This window comes from Dendropsophus ebraccatus, chromosome 5, assembly GCF_027789765.1.
Source record: "Dendropsophus ebraccatus isolate aDenEbr1 chromosome 5, aDenEbr1.pat, whole genome shotgun sequence".
In the NCBI taxonomy this organism is placed as follows: Eukaryota; Metazoa; Chordata; class Amphibia; order Anura; family Hylidae; genus Dendropsophus; species Dendropsophus ebraccatus.
This window is the reverse complement of record NC_091458.1, coordinates 90,543,920-90,558,078: the sequence shown is the minus strand read 5'-3', so window position 1 is coordinate 90,558,078 and position 14,159 is coordinate 90,543,920. Positions and strand designations below refer to the sequence as shown.

Sequence of the window (14,159 nt, the reverse complement as noted above, 5' to 3'; positions counted from 1 at the left end):
GTGTCCATATTTTCTAGGCAGCCCTAGGGTTGCATCCAACTTCTTCAGTCACCATTGCTGCATCCAGCTTCTCCAGCCACCAGGGTTGACACCACCGGATTCTCTGCATACTGGAAACCGTTTTCATCATGGTGTCTGGCATTTTACTGGACAAAAGAGCAATGCATGTTACCCCCTTTTTTTTTTTTTTTTTTTTTCTCGAGGAAATTGCTAACATTATCTCCAATGTAGATGTAAGCCGAGACTTAGTCTACTATTCCACACAATCCCCCCCCCCCCTCCACCCCCATAATCATGCATGCTCAGCCAACCATGGATGTACTCTTTATGGTTAGAGAGAAGAAAGAAGCTGTCAGACACCCCTGACAGCAGTTTATCTTGTTTGATAACAAAAGAATCAAGCATGTTGAAATTCAGCATGCCTGCCCTTTCTTGGCCCAAACATCTGCCATGAGTATTAAGGTGTGACACCCCCATATACATTAGATGGTCCTGACTAAATCAGCAGGTTTGGCTAACACTCATCTGATGTCTAAAACCACTTACAGGCTTGGTTCACACTCTAATACAGTAACACAGAGCCTATAGTATATTTCTTTAGTATGGGGCCATATAGCATTCCTCCAATAGTCCTCTATATATGTAAGCTAATAGAGGTATAGGAAAAGGCCCGAGCCATAATATTCCTTAGGGATTGGTGTGTATCATGGTGCCATCTGCCGAAATATCCTTTTTGTCAAAAATACCATTGCCCTTACAATGTCAGTGGGGTCTATAGGGATTTGTCTGTATCCTTTTAAAGTTGATGTAGCATATCCATTATAAATGTGGACTAATGTGAACAGAGCCTTACCTAGCTCTAAAACACCATTCTCAATGTACCAAATGAAGCTGAATAATTACCAGATTCTCATAGTATTATCTCTTTTTGAAGTTCCTTCCTAAATAGGAAAGGCAAAGAAACTAAGGCACTAGGTGTTAAGAAAGTGCGTAAATTCACTTTCCCGATATAAACCTGCCATGCTGAGAAAAAATGTTGTGAATTGGGTTTCACATAGAAGATGACTCAGTAACGTGTTGTCATCAGCTCATCGCCTACATATAAAGATCATCACGAGAAATGCCGAAACATTCCTGCCCAGCTGAACGTGCAAAGTGAACTATTGACACCAGGCCAGCGTCATGCACCAGGAGCGCCCTTGGAATCACTGTAATTCAATCAATAGCCCTACATAATGGGGACAGGGATTCCTTCTCTCCAGCTGTCACCGCCCTGGCCGTGGAGAGATTTCTGAATTATGGGACTATTATTTTCAGCTCTAAACAATTGTGTATGTGTTTGCTATGAGCTAGCAGGGAGACCTTCTGATTCTTGTCTGCAATAGACCCACAACATCTCACCTCCAGGTGCCCGGACAATGCACAATGTGTGTGTAGATGGGTATGTATACAATCCACTTCAGTAATCAGTTTTCATTAAAGAAATGTCCTGATGGTAATTTGCAGCAGCATCACAAGCCATCTCTTTATAGAAACAAGGCCCAGCATCAGCATATTGGAGCAGTATTAAAGATCTATTTAGCCCAGCCTTTTTGCCTAAATGCATTGAGAAGGATGGTGTTTGGGTCAAATATTCTGCCTCGCTGTCTCATTTAGTCATTTATTAACCGTTTCTGATAACTAAAATTTGTGAGAAGCAGTTCTAGGTCTGATACTAGCAACAAGAGGGTGTCTAAGTATGGTGTGCCAGTAATAATACCTCTCTTCACCTTTACGTTTATTCTGAAAGTGAATTTCTTGCGTCATGATCACGTGAGACTATTGTCTGGCATTCTCTTGGATGAATAGGAGGTGAATATACTGTTGGCGGGTTATCGTACAGTACATAGAGCTGCATTATTCCTAGCTCAGGTGCTGGGAGGTAAGCCAGTTAATAGAAGAAGTTAGACAGTCCCCTCCCTTATGCTTAGTAACAGATTACATGGGTGTGCACCGCTCACTTTTCACAAAGAAAGCTGTTCAGTGCAGACCTAACTCTCTGCGTAAGATAACAATGACAGCTCATATATATATAGCTCCGTTTTAAAGTGGCTTTTACTTTAGGGTCTCAAAAAAAGAAGAAAACCTGAGGACTTCTGGATGAAACAAAGGCTGCACCCGGTAAGAACTTGTCCTCCATGCTACTAGATGTGGAGACATCTGCTCCGCTAGCCTGGGAGCGTGCACCATGCTCAGTGCAGCACTTGTGCCTGGTTTTCCTTGTGTCAGGAAAGCAGATCCTCCTTTTCCAGCCCGGACACTATTCCAGCCCCTTTCAGAGGCCGGCTCACAACTGCACTGGATTTCTCACTAGAAAAGAACTCTCCAATTTTTGCCTGTTTTTTTTCCTGCTCTGAGACTTCCAAAGCTGGGAGAGGCACTTCCCACTCCTTCTCCTTTTCTGACATGTTCGCTCATATAGAAGTACTGTGAAGTGTTTTTTTTGGAGACTGGAACCCTGGCTTACTGAAGATGCAAAATAGGACAGGCACAGCCAAAAGTGTTAAGAAAGAACTGGTGATCGAGTCCCCTCAACAGTATAAGGATGCTGCTGCAGCTGCCGCTGCTCTGGAGGCTGAATTGGAGGCAGAAAGGCACACACCAGAGCTGGTAAGGGCAGACTATAGCTGGGATGGACAGGACTCAAAAGACCTATGATGCTGTATCTGACAGCGCTGACAGCTACTGACAATGATTACAGATGGTAGGGATAGGTGGGGCGTTCCCTGCTTCTTAAAGGAATTATATGTTTGTTTTATAAGAATTGGACCTGGATGATGCTTCTGTAGTTGTCTATGGTTTAGTTTACATGTACTTCTGGTGTATGGTTTAAGCCTTGTATCTGTATAATGTTATTGATCACTAATGTTCTTGTGACGACAGCGTGTAATGTTGTAGATCACATTCTTTACTTAGCTGGTAATAGGTATGTGCATTATTTATAAGGTGTGAGGGTCAGGATATCCCTTTAATAGCCGTGACAAGTGATTTGTGTCGGTAAGATCTGGGATTGCCCTCTGCTTGCTAGATTTGACTGCAAGAAGTTATCAATTCGCTTAGGCTGGCCGGGCTGCGACGTATTAAAGGGCCACAAGAGGGTCCACAATGTCATGACCTCTCATCACTGTGGTGAAACTAAGGGGTCCTATTGTATGTCTAGTGTTAGTGGGGTAGTACAATATTAAGATCTCTAAATCCTTAAATTAACACATTACATACTAATTTCAGTGACTATATATATATATATATATATATATATATATATATATATATATATATATTTATATCAGTACAGTATTAGTCTATCCTACTGTAGTAGACTGTACTTCAGATACCAGTCACTCCCCCCCCCCCCCCCAAGTCCAGGCTTATATTACTGGCATGTTTTAGTGCATTTGGCATGTTGTAAAATGACAACACTTGTTGAAGATGGGGGATGGGGTGGAGCAGAAGTTGGACTGTCTAGTAATGTGAGAATGAACTCTGTAATATGGGAGTTAGTACATTAATGTGGCCAGATATGTTTTTTTGGGGGGGTCGGGGTTATAACCTTGGTATGGTCCTTATAGTCTCACTTGCTGGATTATCTGAAATACGTTAGGTGTATGGATAAGACTTTGAGCAGCAGTAAAAAAGCAATGAAGGTGTAGATTTTCTGCAGAGAATCTGGTTTTGCCTCTTCATGTGTCAGCAATGTGGCTATTTCCTCGAAGTCTGTAGAGTAGGTGGCTGGCATGGAGATGGATACTGTATAGCTCAGCTAGTCACACAGTCTTGTTATCTTCTTCTTCTTAGGGAAGTGATGCCATAAATCTACAGGGAATTTCAGATAGTAAGATATATTTGATATAGCTAAGATGAGTTCACTTTAAGCAAGTCTAGTTGTCACATTAGTTCTTGCTGTGATTTGTAGTCCATGTCACCTGTAGCTATGACTCATGACTATTATGTACTGTCATTGTCACAGGCATTTGTGATCTGTTGTAACCTTGTTTTATGGGAACTTCCAAAGCTGTTAGAGCACTTTACACAAGTGATAATTTGGGATACACCTCTTTCTTGTGTAGTGACTAGGCCTAATACATCAGGTGAATATTATGATCAGTGCAGCCCAGTTTCATTGCCATCTGACATCCAGCTCCTTTATGAGAGGCTCAGGCTGCTTCTCCATCTCCCCCCATACTTTACACTGCAGCTTTCACTCTCCAGAACACACTGTACTGATGTGGGCTTTTATTGCAGATAAATGCAGTTTTTAAATTGTCAATTGTCATCTGATTTTGCAGGTAAACAGCATTTTACATATAAAAATTGTAGAACGTTAAAATGTGCTGATTTGCAGGAAGACCACATGTGTGTGTTTGCCTTTTGGGCACATTGCAGTCACTACATGCGGTCTTGGGCCTTGTTTGCATTGTGTTTGTCATATACAGTGAGAAAGCTCTTACCTGTACAGTTACATTTGTCCATTGTTCACCTTATATAGGATTATTTAATAGATTAACTCCTATTCCTTGACAAGACATACAGTAAAAAATTATATTCTGATTCACTGGGAGACCTCTTTATATGTAAACTTATCTATCAGAAGGCCTTGTGTGAACAGAGCCTTACCTGGACTATGAAAAGCTGCTTGAGTGAATAAGGAGCGGCTCTCATATGTCACTATTTTCTAAATAGAGAAAGCAAAATGCCATAAACAAAGAATAAAGTGAGCTTGGAACGCTTTCCCCCGGCATTCAGGAACCATGTGGAAAGATGTGATATGTCCAATGAATGTATCCCCACGCCCTGGATTTCACCTTCTATGCACATTGTGCAAATCTATTCCACATCTGTGTGAAAACAGTTTCATGTCACCGGTCCAATATTTTTCGGAGTGAGGAGGGGGATATCCTGAGAGATCAGCTATCTCTTCTAGTGAAGTAGTGACACAGCCTCTGCTATACCTCATACACTCAGGAACATGTTAGGTTCTGGCCTTGAACTTGTGGTGAGGGGAATTGTAGCCTCAGTGGGGGGAGCAGGAGGAATCCAGCTTGTTCTGAGAAATCGTATGACTTATATGTACTTTTATTTATTTATGTTGTATTATAGCACATTCTACATCCTATCACTATGCAGCCCTATATTAACCGTGTGTTATTTGGCTGCCTGGAGTAGGTCTTTATTCTCTTTATCATGTAGTGCTTATACAAAGAGGTTTCCCCTTGGCGTCTTAGGTCAACAGAGGAATATATGTGATCTAAGAACAGTTCTTTGCTTCCTCAGGCCCTCGTAGGTCACACAAAGTACATCATTTAAAGTTTGGGGAAAATGTAGTGGAGTAGGCAACTCCATTGTATCCCTTCTTGCCCCATGTGGCAGATAATAGAAATAGACCCTGTGATCTACATTGTAGCATAGTGACTGGCTTTCCAGTTGTTGTTGGCATGCCCTATTTTTCTAGCCTACTCCAATATAAACAATGAAATCTAATCTTTATTTCACCCAGTGCTTTGTCAGTACCCCTCTGTTTAGGGCACACGCCAGCTGCTACTTGAGACAAAATATTACATAACCGGATTAAGGGGAGAACTGTTAGGGTGTCTGTTTTACTGCTGGGACATGAAGCTGCTGTTATCAAGTGACCTTACTAAAAAGTGCAAGGATTAAGTGTTTCGCTCTGAGGAGCAGAATTATCTATAAAGTGCCTGCAGAGATGAGCAGAAATACCAACCTTTTTAAGGTTCTGAAAATGGAGTGAATATCATTTCCTTTGAGTGTCTTGAAATAGCTTATAGTCGGAAGTCTGTGTGCCATATGTCTTTGTGATGGGTTTTAATTTGTAAAAATTAAAATTCTAGTGTATAATATTGTGGTTTGGATATGAAATGGTAAGAGCGACTTCCCATATACATACCCGAGTACAGCGAATCCACTTGAAAGATGACAAAAAGAGCAATTCATCTCTGCTTTAATATGGATTCTGTTAAAGGCCTGCCCAATTGATGCCCTGCTGCCGGGTTGTTACATTACCTGCCCGCCCTCCGGCCTGCCTCTCAGGATCCTGGATCCAGCTCAGCTAATCAGTGGCTGCGGCAGGACAGCACACCGATTGGCTAAGATGACATCGGCGAGCCAGAGTAGCAGGCCGGAGGGGAGGGTTGGTAACGTATAAGCACAGCAGTGGTGCATTAATTGGGCAGGGGCTACATTCTCACGGAATGTAGAGCCATAGGAAATGACAGGACATAGCATCACAGCAGATTCCATTGTGAAACTCGCAGGGTAAAATTTGCTTCAATGTGGTATGTGTGCAACTGGCCATATGGGTTATCCAGCATTAGAAAAACATGGCCACTTTCTTCCAGAGACACAGCCACTCTTGTCTCCAGTTCAGGTGTGATTTGCAATTAAGCTCCATTCACTTCAATGGAACGGAGTTGCAGAACCCCACCCAAACTGGAGACAAGAGTTGTGCTGTCTGTGGAAAAAATTGGCTATGTTTTTTTTTTTAATGCTGAATAACCCCTTTAAGAATTATAGAAATTAAAGGGAGCCTGTCAGCACCTGGGCCCTTTCTGAGGGTGCTGAATTGTGTTGTAGTTGGCAGGCCCCTAGTGAGCATGGTACCATTTGGTAATTTGTCCATGGAGTGGACTATGCACAATCTCAGGTCTCATACTGTAATGAAGGGTCAAAGAAAATTTGACTCTGTGTTTGTGCCGTACAGTGGAACACCTCGCCACAGCTTTCTCCTCCCTTTTCATGATCTTTTACAAGGAAGTAATTGTGTTGCAGAATCACAATGAGCAGAAGAGGTGAGCATATGAGAACAGCCACCTTCCTAGCCGCACACTCGCCAACAACCAGGGCCTTGGGGTTCCTGACCCTTTGTGAAGCAATAGCAATGACATAATAGGTCATAATACTTATTTACCCATAACCGCTTGACTGGTTTGCTTTTACTGCTTTGCCAGGATCCAGTTGTGTTCTGTATTCTTACTCTTCTGGGTCTGTGCTTTTCATTAAAGCATTGTAATTCGTGGAAAGGCATGGCATTTTGAGGGATGTGTAAGCCTTACTGTTTTATGGAAACAGGATCTATGTGTTTCCTTTTGATTGTTCCGTCTTTTCAGTGTTTGTAATGGCAAGAGACATCTTTTCCATGGATGTTGTTTACATTACTTCATTTGCCAATATGTCAGAAAAAGTGTGTGCGATGATGAACATGATGGCTTTTGTAACTGGCAACTTTTTATTTATACCTCAGTGTCTTTCAGCAAGTGTTTTTAGATGATCTCTACACTGGATCTATGGAGTGGGATTAAAAAATCTTCCTGTGGGACAGTCTCCACAATCATTTATTACTAGAGCTGAGCGAACCTGGAGCATGCTCGAGTCCATCCGAACCTGAACTTTTGGCATTTGATTAGCAGTGGCTGCTGAAGTTGGATAAAGCCCTAAGGCTATGTGGAAAACATGGATATAGTCATTGGCTGTATCCATGTTTTCCAGACAACCTTAGAGCTTTATCCAACTTCAGCAGCCACCACTAATCAAATGCCGATCGTTTGGGTTCGGATGGACTCGAACCCGAACCCGGTTCGCTCATCTCTATTTATTACCTAATTCTTGTATAAAATATAAAACTGCCATCCAGCTTTTGCAAAATGTATATTTGTATCTATATGTGTGTATTGTAAATATGATATATGTGACATACACCATCATTATCCTTAAAAGTGTATGGGTAGGATGAAATCAACTTTTATTATTCCATTAAGGATCTAATGATATCATAGTAATGGGCAGCAATACTAGAAAGAAAAGAAACAGTGTGCAGCGCACATTGTGTAAAAATGCAGCTTGCATAGAAATAAGAAAGTGGAATACTGGTGGTGCTCACCTTGGGCAGTCGTGCTATGAGCCACCAATGACTTTTATTAGTCGTCTGCTGCCCTTCCAAGTACTCGAGCAATTAGGTAGAGGAATCAGAGAAAGATGGGAACAGTCAAAGGGCCGATGTGTGGAGTTTTTCTTGGAGGATTAGGCACTGCACGGCATGTCCAAGAACCTTATCAAAAAAGGATAGGAGTCGTAGGAGGTCTAATAAAACCATATTTATTTATTTATTTATTTAATGGGCAGCAGTGGCATTTGTAGACACCTATGTTTTTGTTATCTGTAAAAATAAAGAGCGAAAGGGCTGTATGTCCTCACTGTAAGGCTGCGTTCACACTACGTATATTTCAGTCAGTATTGCAACCAAAACCAGGAGTGGATTAAAAACACAGAAAGGATCTGTTCACACAACGTTGAAATTGAGTGGATGGCTGCCATTTAATGGCAAATATTTGCTGTTATTTTAGAATGGCTGTTATATTGAAATAATGGGAGTTATTTACTGTTATATGGCGGCCATCCTTTCTGTGTTTTTAATCCACTCCTGGTTTTGGTTGCAATACTGACTGAAATATACGTAGTGTGAATGCAGCCTAATAACGTATACTAGCCCTTCTGCACACGTATGAGATCGGGTGTGGGGTAGGAAGCTTAATATCAGGGATTAATGGTACTGTTTATTTCCATGCACAGGCTGACCAAGAAGGTTGTTCCAATGGTTAATGTATGGTTGTCTTGTCTAACCTGTCCAACCTTTAGCCATGATATCCCAATGCATATTTTTATAGTATGGCTTTAAAGTCTGTGGTCATCTTCTTCCCTGCCTACTAATACTGGGAAAGCAGACGGAGTCAAAGCTGCTAATGGCAGAGCCCAAACTCTTGGGGGTAAAAACTTGTGTGATTTCTATAACCTGTTGGTTATTTTCTATAGCCAAGGGTATGCTTTTTGCTACTTTGACTGCTTGTATCAATGAAAACTTCTTAGTAGATTTTGCAGTGTACTCCTCACTTAGCGCCTAACATAACGTATCTGAAAGTGCTCTGCGCCTTATAGAATTGTGAAGAGGTGGCTTAATCTAGAATACCAGTGGTGCCAATGATTATGCTAGTGAAGCCTGCAGTAATTTTACTCCCTACCCCTGTAGGAAATGGTTAGGTTTTTAGGGTAGAGGTCCTGTGGCCTTCCTTATTTTGAATGTGGAAGAGACCTCTCCATATGAACACATACATGTGTTTTTCGTTTTTTTTTTTTTAAGTTCTGTCACCAGCTGTTCAGGAAGGTCATGTACAGCCGCAGCTGTCTTCAAAGCTATCCTGCACTGAGCATTTCCTTGAGAGAGAAGGTGGGAAATCTCGATTAAAATGCTGACCACTGATGTAGAACAGTCTTGATAACAGCTTTATTGTTACATCTTTTTACTATAGCTCAAGAATATGCGCTATAATTTGAGATTTACAATATATATAAGAATACATATAAGGGCAGTATAATAAAATGTAGCAAAGCTCCAGAATTCTGCTGAAATGGGAATATTATATTTATATTTGTTTGACAAGCTGGATGGGGGAACAGTGTTAGGATGTTCTGCCATGTTGGCACCTATGGCCACCTTGTTGGCCAGTGTGGAAGCATGAGCAGTTTATGACAGACATGTTCCAGTTCTTTGTACGTTTTGGATACATTTTTGAATTTATACGTCATTTAACTGGGTTGTGATAGTCCATGTTTTTATAAATACAGTCACAAAAATGTGCAGGAAATAAAATTTAAAGGAAATCTGTCCTGTATATCACAGTTCAAACTGCTGACACTGTTAAATAGCTGTTAGGTCAGGGAGACACATGGTACATTTCATATATTCAGCTGTGCTTCTGAAACCTAGAAAAGGCTACTTCTTTTTAGATGAGAAATGGGCAGTTCTTAAAGGACACCTGTCACCCTCCCGTCGCGGAGTCCCGCTCCCGGGACGGAGATATCCTGGTCAGAAGCCGGCACACGCTGTGGAGATAGGTCCGGCGTCCATAGAGAATGAGTGGAGCCGTGCGCGCGCTGCAGAGATGTGTCCGGCTCCATTAATTCTCTATGGGCGCCAGACCTATCTCCAGAGCGCACGCACCGGCTTCTGACCATTATATCTCTGTCCCCGGAGCGGGACTCGGCCATATGAGGTAAGTATAAGGGGATCTAGCAGGGGGTTTGGAGCCTGTCACCCCGGCACGGAGTCCTCTTTAAGCCCAGAAAGTTTAGACTTGTGTGTATTATCAGAGATATTAATTTGATACATCACAGCAATTCTTGATGCATCTTATGTTGTGATATTCCTACAAATAGTATGGGCTCTTATGGTGCGTCTTATGGTGATTTATCTGACAGAATTTTGAAGCCAAAGCCCGGAATAAATTTGAAAAAAAAAGAAAAATCTAAGTCTTTCCTTTATGACCTGTTCTTTGTTTATAGTCTCTTCCTGGCTTTGCCTTAAAAAATCTGATAATCTTTCTGTGTAAATGCGCCCTTAGTTTGGAAGGGGATCGCTTCCTGTCCTTTCCTACTATGGCACCTTGTCTGATTAAGGATTTCTTTTGAATATTTCTTCTGTTTGGTATTAACTTGGGTAGGAGAATAGTTTTGCATATTGAAGGTATAAATTTGTAATTTTGACTGGTTCTCCTCCATGTTTTAAGTTTTAGCTCCATGAAAGAATTTTTTAAATCTGAGAGTTTAAGTTGTATTATATTTGGAATTCTATGTAATGAGGGATAAGTCCATGTCTGTGAAATCTAGTTTGATATATATACACATTTGTTCTTAGTAAGCTGCACCATTCCAGTACTCGGGTTAGATGGATGGGCCATGCCACCCTCTGGGATTGCTCTCCTAGAGAAATGAATTGGTCATTGAAGAGGTTATCCTATCTCTTGTTTTTCAGGTCAGTCCCGCTCTCTCTTCCTGGTTCAGCACAGGGGAATGGGATGCAGCTTAAAGGGGTTGTCCAGCGAAAATCTTTTTCTTTCAAATCAACTGGTGTCAGAAAGTTATATAGATTTGTAATCTACTTCTATTAATAAATCTCAAGTCTTCCCATACTTATTAGCTGCTGTATGTCATGCAGGAAATGTTGTTTTATTTTCAGTCTGACACAGTGCTCTCTGCTGACATCTCTGGCCGAGACCGGAACTGTCCAGAGCAGGAGAGGTTTTCTATAGGGAGTCATAGAAAACTGAGACAGAGTTCCTGTCTTGGCCAGAGATGTCAGCAGAGAGCACTGTGTCAGACTGAAAATAAAACAACATTTCCTGCATGATATACAGCAGCTAATACGTATGGTAAGACTTGAGTTTTTTTTTATAAAAGTAAATTACAAATCTATATAACTTTCTGACACCAGTTGATTTACAAAAAAAAAAGATTTTAGCTGGAGTTCCCCTTTTAATGAGCTTGGCTTTTCTGGGTCTCCCTCTGGCATTACACATGTCTCCAGAGACAATCCAAGCCCGGGACTCATATGGGATCTCAGAGGGACACATAAGTGATAACATACTTGCCTGGTCCTGACCACCCTTCCCATCACTGCCCCGGCCACTGCTCGCATAGCAGATAGTGGTGGTCAGGATCCTAGGTAACTGCTGTCAGCATGACAGCAAGACATTTCCCATCACTGAACAAAAGTTAAGGTGATGGGAATACCCCTTTAATTAGTGATGGTCCGAACCGAGTTCGGTTCGGGTTCGTACGCCATAGGCTGTATCCCAGTTTTCAAGGCGTTACTCCCGCTGGATCCGCCTGCTCCATGGAGCGGGCAGACAGCGGGAATCTGCTGCCGAGCGTTCGGGTTCATACGAACCCGAACCTCGGCAGGTTCGGACCATCCCTTCCTTTAATGATTTTAGATGAAGTACAAATTGTTCAGTGTCTGCCTTTTTTGCAGGTCTTTTTCAATTTTTTTTGTAGACTGGAAAGTAAATTTGGAATAATCTATGCCAATTTTTGCTTGGTTTCATTCAGTTGAGGTGGTCTATGCTATTTTGAAAGGCTAATTTCTCATTAAGGGTGTGTTCACACCTACAGGATCCGCAGCAGATTTGATGGTGCTGATTTGATGCTGTGTTCAGTTATTTAAATGAAATCTGCTGCGGATCCGGTAAGTGTGAACGTACGCTAACTCTTCCAAATAGCTCACCGTATTAATACTGTAGATACCATTAAGTCCCTGCTTGGGACTCAATTTCCTGCTGCCAGTCAAGAAGAGAAAGGGATGGAGCGAAGTGAGGCAATATTCCAGCTTTCAGCAGTTCAGGGGCTTGGAAAAGACTCTTTGACTCTTTGTACAAGAGAATTAAAGCATTTTTCTACATTCCGGCAGCACAGCTTTATATATGTGCGGTACCATGTGTCTCCTTGGCATAAAAGCTATGTAACGGTGTCAGCAGTTTGGAACATAAATTACAGCTGACAGATTCCCTTTAAAACAATTAGTACATTTCATTGAGTAAACAGCAAATACTTGGTTGTACCCTTGATGTCCATTTTATACAGTAGAAGTGAATGGTGTAGAACCTGTTTCCCCACAATGGTGTCTAAATAATGGTGTTGATGTGAAGTAAGATCCTCCGGCTTTCAGAATGTGAGCACCTATGGACATTACTGGGCCTTGCCTATCAAGGAGTTAAATATAAAAAAAAATAGTATTTTTGTTTGAATACTAATGTTCCTATAGTATTACAGAAAATGATCACCCACTTCCCTCTCACAGATGGATAGTGCTCCTTCCTTTACGTTGTTAGTTACATCCTCTCATCCACTGTTTGATGACAGATCCTTGTAATGTGACAAAAAGCTGAATGAAAATTAGCTACAAAATTTAAAAATAAAATTTTTTAAAATTATTGCCACAGTATTATATGATGAATGCTAGAGTCTGTTATCCATGAGACCATTATGGTGTATTTACACATACATCTTCATTCATCCTATTCATTTGATTTAAAAACTGTAATTTATATACAGTATTGATATATATTCAACTAAGGTTTTAGAATACCTTACCTTGTACCTACAGCCAATGCTTTCTAAATATTACAGAAAGTTATAGATTGGTGTGAACTACTCCTACCTTTTATTGGTAGAGCTAGCCTGGTTAAATGCCCCATCTTCTCCATTTACAGTGCTCCATTGTCCTAATTAAGGGTTGTCCCTCAAAGGGGTATTCAGTCTACAGCTTCAATCGTGCGCCAGTCAGTGAGATCAGGACTTGCTCTCCGTACCTGTACAAGGCACAGTAAATCCATGCGGCCATTAACATGCATTGTTGTTGGCTGTACATCTCCGGTTTACACAGAGAAATGTGCAGCAGATAAAGAGAAATCTTATGGCGGCAGAAAAGATCAAATCGGCTGACGTGCAGGCTGATCTCTGGTCCTTTTACACAGGCCTTTGTAGAAGGGTCTTGACTTTCTACCTGGTTATAAACACCCATGAGGTGAAGATTTGAAGGGTGTGTAGTGGACAATCCAAAGGGCCAAGATAGAAGAAGTGGTAGATGCACAAGGAAAGACCAGACTTTCCATCAGTCAGTCACCACTTAACCAAGAAGCAAGGGCATCTCCGTTTCTGAACTCCACAACCAAGTGCATGGGACTGCATCTCTGAGTGAAAACTTTCGAACCTTTTGCGTTATTCCAGCTGGTGTAGGGGCCACTTCATAGTAGCTTCTATCAGTTTCTATAAATTTGATATGCTGTTATGACTCGTAGCCAGTTGTTGACTGTTATACCTGGTCCATTGAAAAAGCTTGTGACATCATACATTTACATCAGAGTAGGTCTGAGTGCTGAGATCCACCATGATCACTAAAATAAGCCGGCAGGAGCGCTCAGCTGAACAATGCACCAGTTTGTTTCCATTCAGCACTGCCTATCTTTCTCCAGAAAGCCGAGAGTGTGGAGTATGGATTTATCCAAAGTCAATGGCTTAGGGCCCCATTACATGACCAAAGCTGCTGTGTTAAGGAGTACCTGTAAAGAGAGAAAGTGCTGTGTAAGCCTTGGGGATACACAGCTTGTTTTTAAACCTTTTTTGAACAAGAGAAACACTTTATAATCTGCAGAATCAGGCTGCTTCAGCCAGACATTGCTTTGTATAATAAAGGCAACAATCAGCTGAGGAGCTGATTATGGAACGATAATCGTTACTTATGATTGTAATTGCGATCGTTTTTCTTCGCTATTGCATTC

General features: G+C 41.4%; 1 protein-coding gene across 7 annotated transcripts in view; it reads left to right on the top strand.

The window, feature by feature from the left end:
* Positions 1-14,159, top strand: part of DOCK9 (dedicator of cytokinesis 9) — a 177,392-nt gene that overhangs the window by 60,102 nt on the left and 103,131 nt on the right. For 4 of the 7 annotated variants that reach the window (XM_069970700.1, XM_069970705.1, XM_069970703.1 and 1 more), the window contains exon 1: positions 1,996-2,649. The exons of the other annotated variants lie outside the window; for them this stretch is intronic. In XM_069970700.1, the coding sequence (XP_069826801.1) occupies positions 2,512-2,649 (138 nt within the window). In that variant the 5' untranslated portion in view covers positions 1,996-2,511. Of the gene's footprint in view, positions 1-1,995; positions 2,650-14,159 lie in introns of those variants that run through there. 7 annotated transcript variants of the gene reach the window in all.